This window comes from Eretmochelys imbricata, chromosome 1 (genome assembly GCF_965152235.1).
Source record: "Eretmochelys imbricata isolate rEreImb1 chromosome 1, rEreImb1.hap1, whole genome shotgun sequence".
Lineage (NCBI taxonomy): Eukaryota > Metazoa > Chordata > Testudines > Cheloniidae > Eretmochelys > Eretmochelys imbricata.
This window is the reverse complement of record NC_135572.1, coordinates 355,578,382-355,600,616: the sequence shown is the minus strand read 5'-3', so window position 1 is coordinate 355,600,616 and position 22,235 is coordinate 355,578,382. Positions and strand designations below refer to the sequence as shown.

General features: G+C 56.9%; 1 protein-coding gene across 1 annotated transcript in view; it reads left to right on the top strand.

Annotated features, from left to right (window-relative positions):
• SMO (smoothened, frizzled class receptor) overlaps positions 1-21,796 on the top strand; it is a 28,885-nt gene extending 7,089 nt beyond the window's left edge. Inside the window, exons 2-12 of the mRNA XM_077807923.1 lie at positions 5,376-5,581; positions 7,252-7,461; positions 7,697-7,869; positions 8,244-8,463; positions 9,201-9,324; positions 12,839-12,931; positions 13,658-13,766; positions 14,637-14,822; positions 17,166-17,314; positions 20,103-20,237; positions 21,174-21,796. Of these exons, the coding sequence (XP_077664049.1) occupies positions 5,376-5,581; positions 7,252-7,461; positions 7,697-7,869; positions 8,244-8,463; positions 9,201-9,324; positions 12,839-12,931; positions 13,658-13,766; positions 14,637-14,822; positions 17,166-17,314; positions 20,103-20,237; positions 21,174-21,796 (2,228 nt within the window). The remainder of the gene's footprint in view (positions 1-5,375; positions 5,582-7,251; positions 7,462-7,696; positions 7,870-8,243; positions 8,464-9,200; positions 9,325-12,838; positions 12,932-13,657; positions 13,767-14,636; positions 14,823-17,165; positions 17,315-20,102; positions 20,238-21,173) is intronic.
• Positions 21,797-22,235: the final 439 nt, after the last annotated feature.

Genomic DNA, 22,235 nt, shown 5'->3' with positions numbered 1-22,235 from the left:
CCAGCACCCATCAGGGCTCGTTCACGCTGGCTGTTAATCAGCCAGATGCAGGCATGCTCCTCAGCCATTGTACAGCCTTTTGCCTGCTTGCACATACAAGACTGTCTGTGTCTCACACTGCAGCTCCTTGGGAGCCGCACCTGCTTCTTTCTGAGCTCAGAAACCGCGCTCACTAAATACACATGAAACCCAGACCCCTTAAAAGCTCCGCTTGCTCTGAAACGACACCAGGGACTTCATGCAAAAGATTTTGTAATCCTTAGAAGTGCAAGGGGACCTTAATCTAACTCTAGTGGGATGCAGAGCCAGCAGTGTTCATGAAGTTGTAGTTCCCAGATTAACTTTAACTCTGCCCCCATGCTGCTGTCCTGTAACCATCCACTGCCAGAGACAGGCCCCCCACCCCTCCCCCAACACACTCTTTTCATGCATAACTTTCAAGTACATAGACCCACATGTCCCCTATCAACCACCACATACAGACAGGAAATGCTCGCTTCTCCAGGAACTAACTCTGCTTCCATGCCAATATGCATGAATATAGCCCCATCTTATCACATGGTGATATAATCCACGGACCTTCCAGGCCCACGGCGAGATGGTTGGGGGGTTTCTGCTTGTATAAGCTGCTGGGTGAAGTTGTGAGGGAGTCTCTGATCCATATTCAGAAGCGAGCAGGGTCTGGGAAGGACTCAGACCTGTGAGAGGGGGATGGGTGAGGACACCAGGGCCGTGTCGGGTATGTACCGTGTACCAACATTGGCAGGAGCAGCAAAGGTGGAGTTAAAACTGATGCTGAAATGCTGGTCAGGGTAAAAATCCAAATGTTTGTAATGAACAAATGGCCGTTCCTATTCTACTAACAGCAGGTGAGACAATGAACATGGAAATGACTTAAAATTTTAATTTGCTTCTCTTATGCCAGCTGCTCACGTCCATTTCACTTCCACCTCCCCCTTTTTCATTCACTTCCAAGCTCTGGGGTGCTAGGATGGCGCCAAGATGTTACTTTGCAAATGCTGAAAAGGAGTTTTGCTCGTAGGTGGTCTCTATATTATTTTATTTTTACATTTAATAAAAAATACTTATTAACTTTAGCATTTGAGATTGCGGTTGGTTTTTTACAAAGCCTATAAGCTTTGGGTGAAATTTGACCGGGTCATATCCCTTCAACTTAGAATTGCCTAATTTATGTTTAAATTCTCAACTCGAGAGTTCTCTTAAGTAAGGGCTTTGCTAGCGTGACATGGTTAAAGTGTTAATGGTGCCTTAATGACTTTTTGTTCGGTGAGATGCATGTCTCATTATTATTTTGAATCTTGCTATTTGTCTCTGTCCTGAAGCAGTGAGTTCCATGGATGACCGGTGTGTGGTGTCTTTCAAAGATCTCTATTTCTGGAGGACTGGCTGGCTCAGGGGGCTGCTGTCCTCACAGGGATGGCAGTTTAGTGGCCTGAGTGAAATAACTGCAATATGTTCTTCATGAACAGGTGTCCACAGGGCAAACCAGTGTCACCCCTGGCACTCGCTAACTAGCCTGGTTGCAGTCGCAGCAGGGAGGCTATGGACTGAATGAGCTCCCAAGGCGTGGTGCTACCCCTTATCTCTGAGGGGTGGCAGTATTATCCCCACTTTGTGTAGGAGGGAGTGGAGAAACCAAGAGGTCTAAATCAGGGGTTCTCCACTTTCCCAACGACTGTCCCCTTTCAGGAGTCCGATTTGTCTTGCGTACCCCCAAGTTTCTCCTCACTTAAAAACGACTTGCTCACAAATTCAGACCTAAAAATACAAAAGAGTCACAGCCACTATTACCGAAAATGTACGGACTGTCTCCCTTTCTGCCCTAGACTTATCAAATAAATCAATGGGACTATAAATACTGTACTGACATGTCAGTGTATACAGCCGTATAAACAAGTCCTTGTCTGTATGAAATTTGAGTTTGTACTGTCTTCGCTGCTGCTTTTTATGTAGCCTGCTGTAAAACGAGGCCAATATCGAGAGGAGTCGGTGGATATGCATCCCTAGTTGAGAACCACTGGTCTAAATGAGTTCACACGGTGCGTCAATGACGGAGCTGGGACGCGAACCCAGGACTCGTGACTAAGGCTACATTTTAGTCGCGGGTATTTTCGGTAAAAGGCATGGACAGGTCACGGGCAGTAAACAAAAATTCACGGCCCGTGACCTGTCCATGACTTGTACTATATACCCCTTGACTAAAACTTGGGGGGGAGGGCCGCCTGGGTGGCGCTGTGGGTGCTGGGGAGGGAGTCGCAGGCCGGGGGGGCATCGCGGGTGCTGAGGGGGGCTTGCGGCCTTGGGGGGCGCTGCGGGTGCTGGGAAGGGGGGAGTTGGTGGGCTGGAGCAGGCTCCCTACCCATCTCCTGGGAAGTGGGGACCCCCAGCTCCTAGTTCCACGTGCTGCCTCCACGCTGCCCCAAGCCCCGGCTCTGCAGCTCCCATTGGCTGGGAACCACGGCCAATGGGAGCTGCGGGGGCAGCTCGTGGAGCTAGGTGCTGAGGGAGGGGAGTTCATGTCGCCCTTCTGGGGAGCTCCTCCAATCCTAAGCATCACCCTGCACCCCAGCCCTGAGCCCCCCACACCCGAACTCCTGCTGCGGCTTCTGTGACCCCCGTGACAAACATGGAGCCTTAGTCATGACTCCTGCACCAGGGCTCTAAGCATTAGGCCAGACTGCCTTCTCCATAAGGAACAATACTTCACTACAGAGAGAGAAGGGGAAGACGCTGCTAATTAAAGTTGCAGAGAGGCCAGGCAAAGAGAAGAAGCTGCTGAGGGAACATGTGTTTAGATGTCGTACTGTTGCGGATACTTTGGTATTAAACGTACTCCTGTGTGCTTTTGCAGCGAGCTCATGTCTATGATGCTTCACCTGCTTTGCCGGTGTCTATGCAAACCGCTCACTTATTGATCTCAAAAAGTCCCGTTAGCAGGAGGGTTGCAGACCCAGGATAATCACAGGGCCTGTTTGCAAGCAGGCCACTCATTACTGAACCCTTCGGGGCAGGAGGAGACATGTCCCTGCAGGGGCTGCCCTCGATGACTCAGCAGCCTGGCCCCCGGAGCTGGTTGGGAGGTTCAGGGCATCAATCACCGAGCTCAAGAGACCGGGAAGGAGATGCAGAATCTGCCACCCGCCTCACCAGCCCAGATGTGGCCTAGGCTAGCAGTGAACGCCCGCTGCTCCCATCAGAGGGTGGCAAGTGGGTATTGAGACAGCAGGGAACGGCCCTGCGATCGGAGATGATACCGAGTGTCCTGGAGTACCCGGGAAGCCAAATACTACGTAAGCAGCTGCAGGCTCTGCACCGCTGCCTCAATGCTGCTGGGGAAGAGCTCTCTGATCACTGCGGCGGGGTGGGGGATTTGTTCGGCCTTTCACGGGAGATTCAGTAATTGCTCACTGAGGGAGGATGGATTTCAAACACGATGGCCCAGTGGGCCGACCCAGTGCGGCAGATGGTACTGACACAAGATGACAGGGAGCCGGAGGATTGAAGAGCTGCTCCTGGGGAGAGGAATGCCCTGGGGTCGTCCCCGCTCAGGGGCCAAGCTGCCCTCCCAGCCTAGGCATGGGCCCAGGCTAGAGGAGAATCCATGTGACCACTCGCTACGTTTATTGCTTTTTTTTTTAAAGTAGGGCTTTCGTTGGCAACTAAGGGTGAATTCGATCATAACCGGCTCAGTGCTCTGCCTGTCTCCCTGGAGCTGTAGGTTCAAATCCCAGCAGAGTCAGCTTAGCCTGTCTTCCTCCATGGCTAGATCAACAGACCCCTATGCCAGGCGTGGCCAGACCAGGGCTCGTGACTCTCTTGCGGCTCTTTTACAGTGAAAGTGCAGCTTGCAGTGCCCCCATGTCCCTTCTATTCTCCATGGGTGGGGGAGGCTCGGGGCTTCTGCCCTCCGGCGCAGTGGTGGGGCTAGGGGCTGCTGCCAGAGACGACTGGTGCCTGCTGAGAGTGGGGGAGCACAATGTAAATGTTCACCCTCCCCAAAAGCTTGAGTCACCCCCACCCAGGCGTGCCCCCCCCAGCGACCCCTAGTCCCTTCATCTCCCAGTGTTAGCACCGTGTGGAGAGGCAGTGGCAGACAGCTGGGACCTGCAGGGAGGGGTCTCTGCTTTAGCTCCCTGGGGAGGGGTAACAGCAAAAAGCAGCAGCTCCCAGCTGTTTGCCACTGCCTCGCCCCATGGCCGCAGCTCCCGGCTCGCCGGCTCCAGCCGCTGCCGTGCAGGGAGGGTGCCTGGTGGCACCATGTGAACCTGGCAAAAATCGGGGGGGGGGGGCGGCGCATGACCCCACCCATGTGTCACCTCATCTCCATCTTCTGCCCAGCAGGGCGGGGGGGGGTCCTAGGGGCTTGAGCCCCACAGGACATGACTGCTGGGGCTCGGGGCTTCAGCCGGAGCAGGGCTGAAGCCCCGAGCCCCAGCAGGTGCACCCCGACTCTCAGACTTCTGAAGGTTGCCGTACACGGCTCGGACAGTCAGTCAGTTTGGCCGCCCCTGCTCCACGCAACCAGCTGGGCCTGGCTCTTTAGCAGGAGGTGTCAGTTCAAAAGCCCTGTCTGTGCTGGGGGTGGGGGTGGGGGGGGCTGACCATCCCATGGCCCTTTTCCTAAGAAGGGAAGGTTACCCTGGTGATCTCAGCCCAAAATGCCCTTCTCCTTACTGCTGTCCTCCTCCACCCCAGAGGTGGCTGCCTTCCACTGGTGCGCTATGTCTGTGCCTTGTGAAGCATGTGGAGATCATTCACAAAGGTGCTGTAAAAGGCAACATATCGGCGTGACGTTAAAAATAATCGCCAAAGGACTCGCCATACGGTGGATTTGTGACACAGGAACTATCTGGGAACGGAGGGTCTATTAGCGCCAGGGTGTGCAGCCCCCCCACCCCATCCTGAGAGCTAGTCGTTGATGAAGGGGGATAGAGGAAGAGCGGAGGAGTGTTGTGTGGACATGCGTGCTGGGAGTTTGATCTTTTCCCTGTACCATTTAACAGAGCGGGTCCAAAAGTAAATCCCGTTTTTTGTGACTGGGAGACAGGGGGCTGCGGGTGTGTGAGCCATTATCTAGCGCTGGATGGAGCATGTCAGACCTACCTGGTTCTGTTACATGTCCTAATGTACAGACACATGTGGCATGTGTACAGACACCGTGGTGGCCCTCGGGTATTGAACTGGGAGTTTCAGCATCAGAAACCCAGGCCTTTCCTGGCTGAGCTAATGAAGTAACTCCTTGAGCTGTAGGTGGTTGGCTGTTGTAGTCAGTGGGCCCAGCCACTAGGGGGCGGTGCCGAGCCAGCGTGCTACACCCGTGCCGAGTTTCCACCGCTGCTTTTTCCTTCGGCCAGGTTTGCGGAACGCCCCTCGCTGCTGGGACGCAATTCAGCCCTTGCTCTGCGCCGTGTACATGCCCAAGTGTGAGGACGGCCAGGTGGAGCTGCCCAGCCAGACCTTGTGCCAGGCCACGCGGGGTCCATGCACCATCGTGGAGCGGGAGCGGGGCTGGCCCGACTTCCTCAAGTGCACCACAGACCGCTTTCCCGAGGGCTGCCCGGTAAGCAGGCGTCTTACACCTCGCCGTTGCGCCCGGTGTCCAGCCGATGGCACGGCTGTCCTGTCCCCGTGCCTCTTCCAGGCCGCAGAAACAGCGCCCTCCATGCAGCCAGGAGTGGGGGGTGCCGATCCTGGCCAGAGCGGGGAACGTTAGCTGTGGCGATGAGTCATTTGATGGCTCTTCAATGGCCACAAGTTGGTGGGTCTCATTTCAATTCCTAGGAGACAGGTGGTCACATCACCGGAGTTACCGCAAGTTCTCTGTCCACAGAAATATCAAAGGATCAGACGTTTTATATAGCCAGGAGGGCCACCCACAGTTCTGGCCCCCGATCCGATTCCATCCAGCGGTTCCTCTGGTCCCATGGACGGACTGGACCATAGCAACTGCCCTTCCCTGTGCAGGGTTGAAACACGTTGCTCTGCCTGCTCTGGAGATAAACAGAGGCCTCTTGTTCCAGGGCTGTCAGTCCAGCCCCTTTCACAGGCTCTAAATTCATCTGGATGGGAAGCCCTTAAGCAAAACCCTGGTGCTGCAGGAAGTGGTGTTAGCTGCGGAGTGGGTGCTCTTCCTTCGGAGTTGGGACTGAATTAATGCCCTTGCATGGTGCTAGGGGGCGCTGTGCTACAAGAGGGGTTGTTTTGTGCCCGGGACATCAAAACAAAGTGGACAGTTATCTCCTGTCTACAGCTAGATCCCCCCTGGAATCTCAGGGAAGTTATTCTGGATTTCCCTCCCTAAAGGGCTGTTGTGCAGCACTGTTGAGCTACTCTGTTCCACACCAGAGGAGGCCGCATTTCAGCAGTGGTTGGGAGATCTTTGTAAAGTAGTTTGGAGGTCCCCTAGGAGGTGCTGTATAAATGTGAGATACCAGGTATTCCTGCCCCTGCTCTGAGGACAGGAAATACAAAATCTCCCTCTAGTGGCATAGTCGCGTAGGTTTAGACCCAACCTGTGTGTTTCGCGAGGGGAAGAGTTTTAGAAAACTTGGTGGCAATTGAAATATTGCGGGGGGGGGGCGGTATTTTTACAGCTTCAGTGAGACCAAGATGAGGGTTATTGACAGACAGTTTTCGAGCGTCCTGTGACTAGTACAGAACCGCAGCGAGACTGGCTTTCTTCTAACCCTGACCAGGGGGAGGGAGGGAGATTCCCAACGCTATCTGCCCCTGGCCCCTTCCCTTCAGAGCATCTGGGTCGACCCCTCTCCAGCCCTCCTCCCATGTCCCTTCCCCTCGCAGAGCTAAAGGAAGAGGAACCCGTCCTCACACTGGGAGAACTGAAATGCTTCCACGCCACGCTGGGTTAGTGCAGGGTCCCCCAAGAAGGACTTTGGCTGGGAGGGGCTTTACAGACTCTGGGTTGGAATCCCAGTCCCATGAAAATCGATGGCAAAACTGCCGTTGATTTCAGCGAGGCCAGATTTCACCCAGTGGATTCAGTGTCACACCTCCCTGGGTGTGTGGAGTAATCCCTATCTGAGGCAGGCTGGGTACGCAGTTCCCCCAAAGGCAGGCAGGCTGTCAGTGGTAGGTCTTGGACTAAGAACTCAGGAGTCCTGGTTCCCAGCCCTCAGCGTGGGTCGTCCTCTCATGACAGTGTCCCTCCAACCCCTAACGATCCCTTTCCTTTCTTCTCTGGTCCCGCCCCTCGTTCCCGCCCACCCCCAGAACGAGGTGCAGAACCTAAAGTTCAACAGCTCAGGCCACTGCGAGGCCCCACTGGTGCAGACGGACAACCCCAAGAGCTGGTACGAGGACGTGGAGGGCTGCGGCATCCAGTGCCAGAATCCCCTCTTCACGGAGCACGAGCACCGCGACATGCACGTTTACATCGCCGCCTTCAGCTCCGTCACCATCTTCTGCACCTTCTTCACCCTGGTGAGCGGAGCGAGCCGGGGGGCTGCCGGATGGGAGCTGATCCCCGGCTGGGGGGGCGGAGGGGAGGAGTGAAATCTGCATTGGCTCAGAGCACCTCCTGGTGGCTGGCGTGGGCCTTTGCCGCTCTTGGCTGCGGGGCTGACCAGTAGGGCTCCGGAGCAAAGCCAGGAATGGGTGATGCACAGCCACAGACCCTGGCCCATCCGCCGGCTCTTCTCTCCTGTCCCTGCCCCAGGCCACATTTGTTGCCGACTGGAAGAACTCGAACCGTTACCCGGCCGTCATCCTCTTCTACGTCAACGCCTGCTTCTTCGTGGGCAGCATCGGCTGGCTGGCGCAGTTCATGGACGGGGCCCGCGGCGAGATCGTGTGCCGAGCCGACGGCACCATGCGGCTGGGAGAGCCGACGTAGGTACCTCCGCCCCGCAGGGCAGGCTCACCCACCCACACCCCCGTCTCTGTGCCTTTGCCCGCTATGGGAGGGGCAGTGCGAAAGGCAGCAGTCCCAGCAGATGTGGTCAGGGAACTGGTGGGATTGGGGACAGGTCTGGGGTTCTGGGCAAAGCTCCCACTGACTCATACAGGATCAGGGTTTGGCTCACAGCCCCTTAAGGTGATGGGATCCTGCAGACTGCAAGGTGCTCTATCGGGGGGCATGGGCACGCTCTGGGTGCTGTGCCAGGCTAGCACCTATCTGTCAGTCAGGAACAAGCCAGAGTGGAGTGGGGAATGGGGGAGAGACCCCCTCCCACCTCCAGTCCTATCCCGTCCCACCTCCCCAGCTCCAACGAGACACTCTCCTGCGTGATCATCTTCGTCATCGTCTACTACTCGCTGATGTCGGGCGTGATCTGGTTCGTCATGCTGACCTACGCCTGGCACACCTCTTTCAAAGCACTGGGCACCACCTACCAACCCCTGCTAGGCAAGACCTCCTACTTCCACCTGGTCACCTGGTCCATCCCCTTCGTCCTCACTGTCGCCATCCTGGCCGTCGCCCAGGTACGGGGCGCCCGGCATGGAGACCTCTGTGCCCACCCCACCCTCGGGACCCTAAGGGATGCTCCCCTCTCAGTGGAAGGGGGAAGGTCCCGCCACTCTGCCCTGGGGTGGTCAGTTTAACCCTGCATTGGTGAGCGAGAACCATCCCAGCTCAGCGTCTCATCTCATTCCTCGTCCATTTGTTGACCCCACTGCCTGTGGCCCTCCTGTAGGCTCCCTGTATCTGTGAACATCCTCTGGGTGTTCCAGGTGAGGGTCAGCATTTCCCAGCCCCCCATGTTCCTGGCTCCCCCCCCACTTCGTGCCTTCCCTGCACTGATAGACTGCATGGGGCCACGCTTATCTCCAAGCCCATGGCTGGGATGGTTTAGTTGGTGGTGTTCCTGCTTTGAGCGGGGGTTGGACTAGATGATGTCCTGAGGTCCCTTCCAGCCCTGAGATTCTATGATTTTATGTTCCCAAAGGCCATACCCAGGCTGCTCGAACTGACCCATAGGGGACACCAGCCACCATCTCCATCCCACTCCCTCCCCAGTCAGCACCCGACACCAGGGTCATCTACAAAACCTGGGTCTACCAAATGGCAGAGCCATCGGCTGCCACATCACTGGATGGGCACCCCGTTTGCCTGGTAAAGGGACAGCACAGCCCCTCGTTGGCCAGCCCGTTCTCATGAGATTTCCAGCCCAATCTCCAGGCTGGGGACGGACGGACACTGATGACTCTGCCCCAACCAGGTGGACGGAGACTCCGTCAGCGGCATCTGCTTTGTGGGCTACAAGAACTATCGGTTCCGCGCTGGCTTCGTCCTGGCTCCCATCGGCCTGGTGCTGATCGTGGGAGGCTATTTCCTGATCCGAGGTGGGTGCTAACAACTCAGCGGGGTTTGGTCTGGGGACCTTCAGCGCTAAAAGCAGGAAATGCTGTCCCCTGAGCCAAGGGAGTCAATCCCTTAGCTAGGTGATGCAATATCTGTTATGAGACCGACTTCTCTCGGGGAGAGAGACAAGCTTTCGAGCGATCCAGAGCTCTTTGGTCTGGGAAGGTACTGAGAGGGTTACAGCTAAATACAAGAGCAACAGATAGTTCAGCATAAGTAGTTAGCACATATTCCAAGGGACCATTCAAAGGGAAGTGGCCCATTAATACCCGTCCAGTCGTGGGAGGGAAGGAAGGCAGGGGGGTTCGGGGTTGTTAATGGGTTACAGATTGTTCTAATAAGCCCTAAATCCACTGTCTCTGGTCAGTCCGTGATTTTTAGTGTCTAGCAGAGTTATGAATTTAAGCACCCGGCCTCATCTTTTGAAGGTGTTGTGCAGGTTTCCTTTGTGGATGAGGACTGAGAGATCAGCTATGTAGTGATCTCTGTGCGAAAAGTGTTTGCCCACATGTGACAGGGTGTCTTTGTCTTTTATCCTTTTCCTGTGAGAATTCATTTGAGAGTTGTGATTGTCTGGTTTCACTCACATAATTGTTATTGGGGCATTAAATGTGGGTGAAACCAGACAATCTCGTATTTAGCTGTGACAAGGTCCCTCACCAAAGGCTCTTAAGCAAAGTAAGCTGTCATGGGATAAGAGGGGAGGTTCTCTCATGAATTGGTAACTGGTTAAAAGATAGGAAACAAAGGGTAGGAATAAATGGTCAGTTTTCAGAATGGAGAGAGGTAAATAGTGGTGTCCCCCAGGGGTCTGTATTGGGCCCAGTCCTATTCATCATATTCATAAATGATCTGGAAAAAGGGGTAAACAGTGAGGTGGCAAAATTTGCAGATGTTACAAAACTACTCAAGACAGTTAAGTCCCAGGCAGACTATGAAGAGCTACAAAAGGATCTCGCAGAACTGGGTGACTTGGCAACAAAATGGCAAATGAAATTCAGTGTTAATAAATGCAAAGTAATGCACACTGGAAAACATAATCCCAACTATACATATAAAATGATGGGGTCTAAATCAGCTGTTACCATTCAAGAAAGATCTTGGAGTCATTGTGGAGAGTTCTCTGAAAACATCCACTCAATGGGCAGCCACAGTCAAAACAGCGAACAGAATGTTGGGACTCATTAAGAAAGGGATAGATAATAAGACCGAAAATATCATGTTGCCTCTCTATAAATCCATGGTGCACCCACATCTTGAATACTGTGTGCAGATATGGTCGCCCCATCTCAGAAAAGATATATTGGAATTGGGAAAGGTTCAGAAAAGGGCAACAAGAATGATTAGGGGTCTGGAACAGCTTCTGTATGAGGAGAGGTTAATAAGACTGGGACTTTTCGGCTTGGAAAAGAGACGACTAAGAGGGGATATGATAGAGGTCTATAAAATCATGACTGGTGTGGAGAAAGTAAATAAGGAATTATTACTTGGATTGTTAAATTATTATTTACTCCTTCTCATAACACAAGAACTAGAGGTCACCAAATGAAATTAATAGGCAGCAGGTTTAAAACAAACAAAAGGAAGTATTTCTTCACACAAGGCACAAGTCAACCTGTGGAACTCCTTGCCAGAGGATGTTGTGAGTGCCAAGACTATAACAGGGTTCAAAAAGGAACTAGATAAGTTCATGGAGGATAGGTCCATCAATGACTATTAGCCAGGATGGGCAGGGAGCGTGACCCTAGCCTCTGTTTGCCAGAAGCTGGGAATGGGCCACAGGGGATGGATCACTTGATGATTCCCTGTTCTGTTTATTCCCTCTGGGGCACCTGGCACTGGCCACTGTTGGAAGACCGGACACTGGGCTAGATGGACCCTTGGTCTGACCTCTGCTCCGGGGTTGGAGCACCCCCAGAAAAAACAATAGTGGGTGCTGAGTACCCACCAGCCACAACTGTTTGGCAGCGCCCCTGATTAGCTGAAAGCCGGGAGGGGGCGGAGCAGGGATGGGAAGAGGCGGAGCAAGGGTGGAGCCTCGGGGGAGGGTGCGAAGTGGGGACGGGGCCTCGAGGAAGAGCCAGGGGGTGGAGGAAAAGAAAAACTCAGTGCCTAGGCTAAGTACATTTCCCAGACCTGCAGCAGAGCTCTGTGTAGTGCGAAAGCTCGTCTTTCTCCCCAGCAGAAGTTGGCCCAATAACAGATATTACTTCACCCGCCTTGCCTCTCTCATATCCTGGGACAGACACCGCTACAGCCACACTGCATGCGGTCGCTCAGCTGGCAGCTGTAGTGGACTGTTATCCTCTTACGTGGACCAGCCACTAGAGGGAGACACAGAAACCATATTCTAATGTGGGTGACACATGCTGGGCCTTGCCCAGGGGGTGGTGTGTGTTGTGGGCTCTGGTTCGTGGCTGGAAAGGAAGACGCTACCCTGAACGCTGCTGAGTTTTAAGGTCAGTGCAGGCTGGGATAAACTTCCCCAGCCAGTGCGGAGGGGGGCTGCTGTAGTTCATTGAATGGCCAGCAGCCAGGGTACTGAAAACCAGCCAGGTGTAGCCCATTTCCTCCCCTGCACCCTAAACAGCTCTTCTCCTCTAGCCCTTGTTGCAAATTATACCTGATAGGTCACGCGCAGTTCGAGTCTAGGCTGAGGCACACGAACAAAGTCCACAACTGCAGCGTTCCCAAAGATATTAAGTTTATTACGCTCGAGCGTGGTGCCCCCCTGATAGTCAGAAGGGGACCCCAAATGCAGGTTACACAAAGATTATATACCTTTTAGCAAAGCATGTTGCCCTCGTGAATTGGAAACCTTAGCCAATAGACAAACCCTTCCCTTATCTACCACCTGTCCCTGCTAGGTACATTCCTCGTGCTAGACCATTACTTCAACTACACAACATGGTCCTAAAGCAATGTATCAGTAACCATTCTTATCAGGATGGGAGGCTCACATCAAGGCCAGGAGGCAGGGAGTTAGGAACAGACAAAGAACAGAAACCGGGAGTCGAGACAGGCTGGAACCAAGGGGGAGGGTTTTCACAGGAATGCAGTATCTAAGGAACACTCCTCCTAGTGCATGATGTGTTTGCTTTTAGACAATGGTGGGCCCCAAACCAAAATGGAGTCACATATGCTAACTTTTCCTCAACACCCTGGAGCAGCCCACGGGAGGGTCGCGGGGGGTCTGTCCCCAGAGTGTCGCCCCAGTGAAGAGCTGATCAGGGAGGGTTGGCTCGGCCAGCGGGAACTTGCATCTGCTCCTCAGCTGCCTGCTCCTGCTTGGCCGTGTCCCCTGAGGTCACACCGCCAGCGACCACACCAGAGCCAGATGCTGCATCCGCCCGTGAGCCCGGCTCAGCCTCCCTGCTCCGTCTCGCTGGGGCTTCAGAGGTCACCTCAGGCGATCCCGGGGTCTCTTGCCTAGCTGCTTGATCCAGCAGCCCCAGTCCCGGCTGACGCGCCTGTCTTGCTGTCTGTCTGCCCTAGGTGTCATGACTTTGTTCTCCATCAAAAGCAATCACCCCGGCCTGCTGAGCGAGAAAGCTGCCAGCAAAATCAACGAGACCATGTTACGGCTGGGTAAGCCGGGCGGGTTTGGGTTCAGCTGGTGCCTTGGTGCCGGCGTGTTACCCGGGCCAGGATCTCACACGTCCCAAAGGGCTAGCTTTGGGTAGGAGCCTCCCGGGGAAACCCAGGGCCTGCACAAAGCGGTGGCGCTGGGCCAGCAGAAGACACGGGGAGGGGTATGCGTGGCTCTCGGAGGGTGCTCTCGCCTCTGAGACCATTGTGAACACGAGCCTGGCCTGGGGCTGCTGGAGGCGCTGCCCTTCAGATAAGGCATGAAAGCCAAGTCCTGGCCACTCCCGGAGCCTCTCTGCCAAGTTAACCCAGGCCTCCTGGCCAAACGCCAGCCTGAGTGAGTGCATTTTGCCTCCCTCGGAGTCCCTGGGAAGGTTGGCTATATTCTTCCTTTTCTGGTCCGAAACTGTTGTGCAGTGTTACTGTTACGCAGCTGCCACGGTCCTCCCCAGAGGTGGCTGCATTTCACTCCCAGGTAACGTGACCTCTGTGTAGACGGTACGAAAAGCTCTTTGGGACGAAAGGCGTGCTAAAAGCGGGTGCAGCTGATTTTGACGAGGACCCCGTCAGAGGCACGGAAGGAGCCCAAGCCCTGGTTTGACCCCTCCCTTCACTTTTCCTGGATTGTTGTGTTTCCATCAGGGCTTCTCTCTGGTTGGCAGCATGCCGCATCCTGGCCCTGGGGCTGTGGGAATAACCCCCGGGCCTTCCTGTGCTTCCTTTCAGGCATCTTTGGCTTCCTGGCCTTCGGTTTCGTGCTCATCACCTTCGCCTGCCACTTCTACGACTTCTTCAACCAGGCTGAGTGGGAGCGGAGCTTCCGGGAGTATGTCCTGTAAGTGGGGACAGGCCATGTTTCTTCCCCCCGCCCCTTTAACAGGCACCCCCAGCCCCCCACCCGGCGGGGCGGGAAGTCTCGGGGGGATTCCAGTAGAGCGCCTCGCTCTGTGTTGGAAGAAAGTGACGCTTTCCATGACCTCCCCTCCGCTGCCAGGTCCTGTGATGATGCTCTTCCCTTTCCCCACGCAGAAGCCTGGCTGCTCGTGTGGATTCCCGCCCTGGCGTCGCCTGATGCCGGGGGAACGGCAATCCCCAGGGGCTGCCACGTCACCCCTCGCAGGCACGTTGTGGCATGACTGCCCAGGCCATCCATGGCCCCGGGCCTGTTCCCATTTCAGCGAGGAGCAAAGCCTAGGGCTACGGCACGGAGACCAGGGGCACCCTGCCATGCCTGATCCCGGTGAGATGCATCGGGAGGAATCCAAGATGGGCCCATTTGCCCATCGCTCTGGTTGGTGCTGGGTCGTTCCCTGCCAGGCTGGTCCCGCGGCTCAGACCGGGGGGCTTCTGCCACGCCCCGTGAAGCTCTGCTGAAACTTTCTGAAGAGAGCCCATCACGTGGCGCTCCTGTGGCTGCCATCAACTTCCTGCCCTCGCATGGCCCCCATCACCGTGGTATCTGGGCAGCTGTTGGGGGTCGTCGAGCTGTGGGCAGGGGACTCAGCCCCTGAATCTAATCAGCAGCTGCTCCTTGCAGGGGGCGTATGTCATTGCCCTTTATCTGGCTGCGCTAAGGGGAGAGTACTTTGTCGCAGGGGATGGGGGGTGGGAGATTGCTTCCCGGGTGCCCCAGCTGCCCATTGCCAAGGGTGGGTTTTAGCCCCTGTGCCTCATGCCACTGCCGTGCCCCATGTCCCTGCCGCAGGTGCGAAGCTAATGTGACGATCGCCATCCAAACCAACAAGCCGATCCCAAACTGCGAGATCAAGAACCGGCCCAGCCTGCTGGTGGAGAAGATCAACCTCTTTGCCATGTTCGGCACTGGCATTTCCATGAGCACCTGGGTGTGGACCAAAGCCACCCTCCTCATCTGGAAGCGCACCTGGTGCAGGTAGGAGCAGCTCTGCCCCCAGCTGCTGGGGTCTCAGGGCCCTGTATCCTCTGAGCCCCAGGAGCTGAGGCTCAGCTTGCGGGACCACATGCCCATCGCCCCCAAGGCCCAGTCCAGCCCAGGTCTGTAGCTGTTCTCATCCAGCAGCTGTCTGGTGGCCCATGTGCAATGAATATGGCGGGTCTCAGCCGGTTCCTAGGGGATGGTGTGTGTTCCCAACAGAGAGGCACAGAGTGGTGTGTGTCAGAAGCTGAGATGGGGAGGGTCAGGCCTAGTGACTGGAGCAGTGGTAGTGGTGGGTGTGGTGGCAACTGGGCCAGGCCCTGGAGCCAAAGGTTGGAGTCACGAGTCAAGAGCAGGTTTGGAACAAAGCAAAGGCAGGACTGGGAATGAGGCTGGAGCAAGAGCAGGGCTGGGAACAAGGCTGGAGTCGGAGAAGGGCTGGGAACGAGGCTAGAGTCGGAACAGGGCTGGAGCAGGATTGGGAACGAGGCTGGAGTCGGAGCAGGGCTGGAGCAGGATTGGGAACGAGGCTGGAGTCGGGGCAGGGCTGGAGCAGGATTGGGAACGAGGCTGGAGTCGGGGCAGGGCTGGAGCAGGATTGGGAACGAGGCTGGAGTCGGGGCAGGGCTGGAGCAGGATTGGGAACGAGGCTGGAGTCGGGGCAGGGCTGGAGCAGGATTGGGAACGAGGCTGGAGTCGGAGCAGGGCTGGAGCAGGATTGGGAACGAGGCTGGAGTCGGAGCAGAGCTGGAGCAGGATTGGGAACGAGGCTGGAGTCGGAGCAGGGCTGGAGCAGGATTGGGAACGAGGCTGGAGTCGGAGCAGGGCTGGAGCAGGATTGGGAACGAGGCTGGAGTCGGGGCAGGGCTGGAGCAGGATTGGGAACGAGGCTGGAGTCGGGGCAGGGCTGGAGCAGGATTGGGAACGAGGCTGGAGTCGGGGCAGGGCTGGAGCAGGATTGGGAACGAGGCTGGAGTCGGAGCAGGGCTGGAGCAGGATTGGGAACGAGGCTGGAGTAGGGGCAGGGTTGGAGCAGGATTGGGAACGAGGCTGGAGTCGGAGCAGGGCTGGAGCAGGATTGGGAACGAGGCTGGAGTCGGAGCAGGGCTGGAGCAGGATTGGGAACGAGGCTGGAGTCGGAGCAGGGCTGGAGCAGGATTGGGAACGAGGCTGGAGTCGGAGCAGGGCTGGAGCAGGATTGGGAACGAGGCTGGAGTCGGGGCAGGGCTGGAGCAGGATTGGGAACGAGGCTGGAGTCGGGGCAGGGCTGGAGCAGGATTGGGAACGAGGCTGGAGTCGGGGCAGGGCTGGAGCAGGATTGGGAACGAGGCTGGAGTCGGGGCAGGGCTGGAGCAGGATTGGGAACGAGGCTGGAGTCGGGGCAGGGCTGGAGCAAGGGTCACCAGACCCGCTTGTGGATTGGCTGGAGCCTAGCGCAGGACGGACCCATCACCAGATGTGACTTCCCCGGGCTCGTTCAGGGGTGGCTCATCAGCTCCCAGCCTGGAGGCTGAATTCCCTGGGCCCCCCTAGCTACGGCCCCTCTGGTTTGGGAGCGACGCACGTCTGCGTGGGGGAGGGAAGCTTGTGCAGCCAGCACCGCCTGTGTCCTACCTGGATGTGGCTCCGTCGGGGGCACTGGTCTCCCAGGCTGCCCCTCCAGCCCTAGATGCCCATTAAAGAGGTGGGGGAGGGGAAGGGATTTCTCCATCCGGAGCAGGGGGGCTGAGACCCCATTGTGCAGTCCCCTCCTTTCGGCCGAGCTGCATGGGGAGCCGCATGGTGCTGCGGAGAAGGGGAAGATCCCGGAGTTAGGAGGTGCCGGGTGGGGGGGGGCGCCTGCGTGAGTTTGACCCACGGCTGCAGGGGGGCTGCCGCGAGTCCCCCCAAGACCTTTTGTGCCGAGGGGTCGGGGCTCCTAGAGGGGTGATCCCGGGGATGGGGCTTGGGGCCCCCGTCTCATGGACACCAAAGCCCTGGCCACCACTCTGGAAGTGAATTTTATGCCCATTTTCCAGACCCATCACCCAGCCAGAGTGGCGGGAAGGGCCCTGGAGAACCCAGCCCTTGGTGCCAGCGTGTTCCCCACCGTGGTGCGGGGAAGGAGCGGGACATCGAGTCCTTTGGGTTGGGATGATGAGGGATTCCCTTGGTAACAGACAAACAGATGGCTTCCTGGTTCAGCGGGAGAGGGGCGGAGGGGGGCAGCCGAGGAGCAGCAGCCCTGGCACTCCTCAGCCCCACCCCGGGGGATCTCCAGCCCCTTGCTGGAGAGGATCAGTGCCCTGCCCTCCCCCGCTGAGCCAGCCCTCCCCCTGCCCCCCATTCCCTCCCCCACAGGCTGACCGGCCAGAGCGACGACGAGCCCAAGAGGATCAAGAAAAGCAAGATGATCGCCAAGGCCTTCTCCAAGCGGAAGGAGCTGCTGCACAACCCGGAGCAGGAGCTGTCCTTCAGCATGCACACCGTCTCGCACGACGGGCCCGTGGGTACGTCCCGGGCGGGGGCGGGGACCACGGGGGCTTTCACACACTACCGCCCCTGGCAGTAGGCCCCCTCTTCGGTGGCAGGTTTGCAGCCCCCACTGCAAGACGCTTCTGTGGTCCCAGCTTTGTTGTGGGGCACGTGGGCCGTGGTTCTCCGCAAGGCGCCTCCCTCCGCTCGCACTAGAGGGCACTGCCAAGAGCGCCGGGGGCACCCCCGGCTTCCGCAGGGTGAGACCGGCCCGTAACGCCCAGTCTGACTGCGCCCATCGCGCTGCCTTGTTGTTAAGTGTGTGGCTGAATCCCTGCGTCCCTGAAAGGGGCCAGCAGCTAGAAGAGAAGAACGGCCAGACTGGGCCAGAGCAATGGTTCATCTAGCCCAGTATCGTGTCTTCCGACAATGGCTGGTGCCAGGCGCTGGGAATGAACAGAACAGGCATCCACTGAGTGATCCATCCCCTGTCGTCCATTCCCAGCATCTGGCAAACAGAGGCTAGGGACACCCAGAGCCTGGGGTGGCATCCCTGACCACTTGGCTAATAACCATTGATGGCCCTATCTCTCTAGAGCAGTGTTTCTCAAACTGGGGTCCAGGAAGTCCACGGGCCCCACTGATCAACTCCTGCCCCGCCCTCCCAGCGCCTTCTGCACGCCAGCAAACAGCGGGGACAGGAAAAGTTGAGGTGGGGCCTTGGGGAAAGGGGTGGAGTTGGGGGCAGGGCCTGGGACTGAGCATGAGGCTTGGGGATCCATGAAAAAATTAAAATCAAAATGGGGGTCCTCGGGTTGCTAAAGTTTGAGAACCGCTGCCCTAGAGCAATATCCCAGTCCTGTGCCAGGGAGCCGGCAAGCTGCAGGATTTATTTACGCATTAAAAGCACTGTCGGAAAAGTGACTGACTTACAAATGTCCATGTCTAGTTGGCAGCCGGTGTCAAGTGGAGTGCCCCAGGGGTCGGTCCTGGGGCCGGTTTTGTTCAATATCTTCATAAATGATCTGGAGGATGGTATGGATTGCACTCTCAGCAAATTTGCGGATGATACTAAACTAGGAGGAGTGGTAGATACGCTGGAGGGCAGGGATAGGATACAGAGGGACCTAGAAAAATTGGAGGATTGGGCCAAAGAAATCTGATGAAGTTCAATAAGGATAAGTGCAGGGTCCTGCACTTAGGACAGAAGAACCCCATGCACTGCTACAGACTAGGGACCGAATGGCTCGGCAGCAGTTCTGTGGAAAAGGACCTAGGGGTGACAGTGGACGAGAAGCTGGATATGAGTCAGCAGTGTGCCCTTGTTGCCAAGAAGGCCAATGGCATTTTGGGATGTATAAGTAGGGGCATAGCGAGCAGATCAAGGGACGTGATCGTCCCCCTCTATTCGACATTGGTGAGGCCTCATCTGGAGTACTGTGTCCAGTTTTGGGCCCCACACTACAAGAAGGATGTGGATAAATTGGAGAGAGTCCAGCGAAGGGCAACAAAAATGATTAGGGGTCTGGAACACATGACTTATGAGGAGAGGCTGAGGGAACTGGGATTGTTTAGTGTGCAGAAGAGAAGAATGAGGGGGGATTTGAAAGCTGCTTTCAACTACCTGAGAGGTGGTTCCAGAGAGGATGGTTCTAGACTATTCTCAGTGGTAGAAGAGGACAGGACAAGGAGTAATGGCCTCAAGTTGCAGTGGGGGAGGTTTAGGTTGGATATTAGGAAAAACTTTTTCACTAGGAGGGTGGTGAAACACTGGAATGCGTTACCTAGGGAGGTGGTAGAATCTCCTTCCTTAGAAGTTTTTAAGGTCAGGCTTGACAAAGCCCTGGCTGGGATGATTTAATTGGGGATTTGTCCTGCTTTGAGCAGGGGGTTGGACGAGATGACCTCCTGAGGTCCCTTCCAACCCTGATATTCTATGATTCTATGAAATGGCCCCGCCCTACCCAACAGATCTGCTCCTTGGACCCAGTTCCCTCCTGGCGTAACTCCATGAGTCCAAGGAAGTTACCTCAGAAGGTGCACGTCTCTGTCTAGCTAAGTTACTTGTGTGGCCCAGTATCGGAGCGCCTCAGAGTCTTTAGTGGAATTACCCTCGCTCGTCCCTGAGTGGCCGGGGCTCTTATCCCCATAGGGAAGAAGGGAAACTGAGGCAGAAGGAGGCGAAGTGACTCGCACATGGTCACAGTCGAAGTCTGGCAGAACAGGGAATTGGACCCAGATGTGCTGTAACCACTGGCTCATCCTGCCTGCCTGTGTACGGAGTAATAATTAATTAAGTGACTACAGTATGTTGTTAGTCAGAAGAGGGAGCCGGATTCTAGCCCAACTCATGCAGCAGTTCGCCATTCTGTGGCCAAAGATCCACTTAAAGGGCCAGACCCTGCGCTCTGCGCCCCCCCCGCCCCTCGCCGCCATCATCCAGGCACCCCTCAGGCTGACTTCTGGCCTGTTTGGCCGTCGCGTCGTTGCTGTTGGTGATGTCACAGCCTGGCAAAGACCCTCTGGGCTCTCAGCTCCTAGGCAGCTGGAAAAGGCATCCTCACTGTGTCAGCATGCTGTGCAGGGCTGTTAGCACAGGGTCCAGCCTCTGCGGGCTGGGGACATCGTGTGGGAATGGGAGGGCCTCCTGGTTGCCCCGAGAACGCAGGGCGTTGGTTCCGGCATGGGCTGCTTGTGGGATCAACTGGAGGGGCAGGAGATTGGGGTGAATCAGTGAAGATCCCCCCCACCCCGGCTCAGGCCGCGGGATTTCCCCCTCCACTGAACAGGCTGTAAGAATCTCCTCTGTGGCTTTCGTCCCAGCTGGTTTGGCTTTCGACATCAACGAGCCCTCAGCTGACATGTCCTCGGCCTGGGCCCAGCACGTCACCAAGATGGTGGCCAGGAGAGGGGCTATCTTGCCGCAGGACATCTCCGTCACGCCCGTGGCGACACCCGGTGAGTCCCTGGGAAAGCGTGGGGCGGGGAAGGAGGCGGGCAGGCGATGAGGTTATGACATCACGCGTGTCTGCACCAGGTACATTTTGTCCCGGTAGCACCTAGAGGTTTCTGTTGAGGTCAGGGCCCCTTTGTGGTGGGTGCTGCTCAGCCCCACAGTGAGAGAGACACCCTGCAATCTAGCTTCTGACAGCTGGGAAACTGAGGCAGAAAGATGAATGTCCACAGAGTCAGAAATCAAATGCAGGATTCCTGCGTCCCAGTGCCTTAGCCACAAGGCCAGCTTTGCTCTCCACATTTAGATGGAAAGCACTGGGCTGGAAGTCAGGAGACTTTGGTTTTCCTCCTCGCCCTGACACTAACCTGGTGTGTGACCTGGGGCAAGTCACTTCTCCACCTGTAAAATGGGGGCAGCTCAGAGCTGGGATAGCAGGGGGCTGCAGGTCGGGATTGAGGAGCACTGAAGAGCTGCGTGTGAGTTGTTCAGAGCTGGGATAGGAGGCTGCAGGTCGGGATTGAGGGGGGTGGGGAGCTATTCGGGGGAGCTCAGAGCTGGGATAGCAGGGGGCTGCAGGTCAGGATTGGGAGGGTGGGGAGCTATTCGGGGGAGCTCAGAGCTGGGATAGCAGAGGGCTGCAGGTTGGGATTGAGGTCATGGGCAAAGCCATGTAAGGGGCCCCATGACGGGAACAGTCAGGAGCAGGGGTTGGGATTGAGGGCCATTGGCAGGGCTGGGGCAGCAGGGAATCTCTGGCTGGGACGGGTGCAGTGACAGAGCTGGGTGAGGACAAGGATCCATCGCACTTGCCCATGCTGTGCCCGCACTCGGGTCCATCTCCTGCCGTCCCGGTCACTGAGTTTGCCCGCAGCGTTTTACCAGTGAACCCACCCGGGAAGCCCCCCTCTCACCCCGTCTCCCCTCTCTCGTGCCTTTAGTGCCGCCGGACGAAAGGGCGAACCTGTGGGTGGTGGACGCAGAGATCTCGCCCGAGATGGAGAAGAGAGCCAGCCGCAAGAAGAAGACGAGGAGGAAGAAGAAGGAAGTCTGCCCCCTGGGGCCCGCCATCTGTGATGTGGGCTACTTCACCCCGCAGGCCCGCAGTGCCGTCCCTCGCCTGCCCAAGCTGCCACGGCAGAAGTGCCTGGTCTCCAACCCCAGGGAGTCTCAGCTTGGGGAAGAGGTGCCACCCCTGGGCTCCTACCCTGGCCTGGGGCTCAGCGTCTCCCAGCACAAAGGCCTCATCCCCCAGGGGCCCCAGGACAAACCCGCCAGCTCCAGGAAACACGATGCCTTCCATCTGATCAGCAACCCCTTCTGCCCCGAGACCCGGCCCCAGGAAGATCTGGCCCTCGAGGGCAGCGTGAGGTGCTTCCTGGCACGCCAGCAGTACAACAGCTCGTTCCGGCCCCCCGCCGCGGGCCTGGATCCCGGTGCCCTGCCCGGTGGGAGCGTCCCCTGCGGGCCAAGGACTCATGGCAGAAGGGCAGGCTTCGCCCCCCTCCACTCCCAGACAAATCTCATGGATGCCGAGCTGCTGGATGCCGACTCAGACTTTTAGGCCAGGAGGGACCCAGACCCTTTCTGCTGCCTAGATAAGCCCTGGAGACCACCTCATGGGGAGACAGACTGTGGAGGAGCCTGCAGATCCCCCAGCATACAGACACGGGTTTAAAGCTCACACTCCAGGTTCCAACCAGGTACGGTTTTCGCTCAGAGGCAGGTTCTTCTCTGCTGCAAACCTTGATGTTTCCTTGGTAGTTTGCGGCTGCTTTTGAACTCCTTCCCCATCCTGGGTTTCCCGGGCACCTCCCTGCTGATCTTCCCACCCGAGACATTCGGCCCTCGTCCTGCCTGCGGGAGGGCGCCAGCCCTCATCTCAGCTGGTTTCACAGCAGCTGGACGTGGCCTACCAGGTATTGTTATTTATTGCTCCGTGGGTGACGGAAACAAAACCAAACGGATGTTTGCTGGTGATGCCCCGAGAGGCCGGGCTCCTG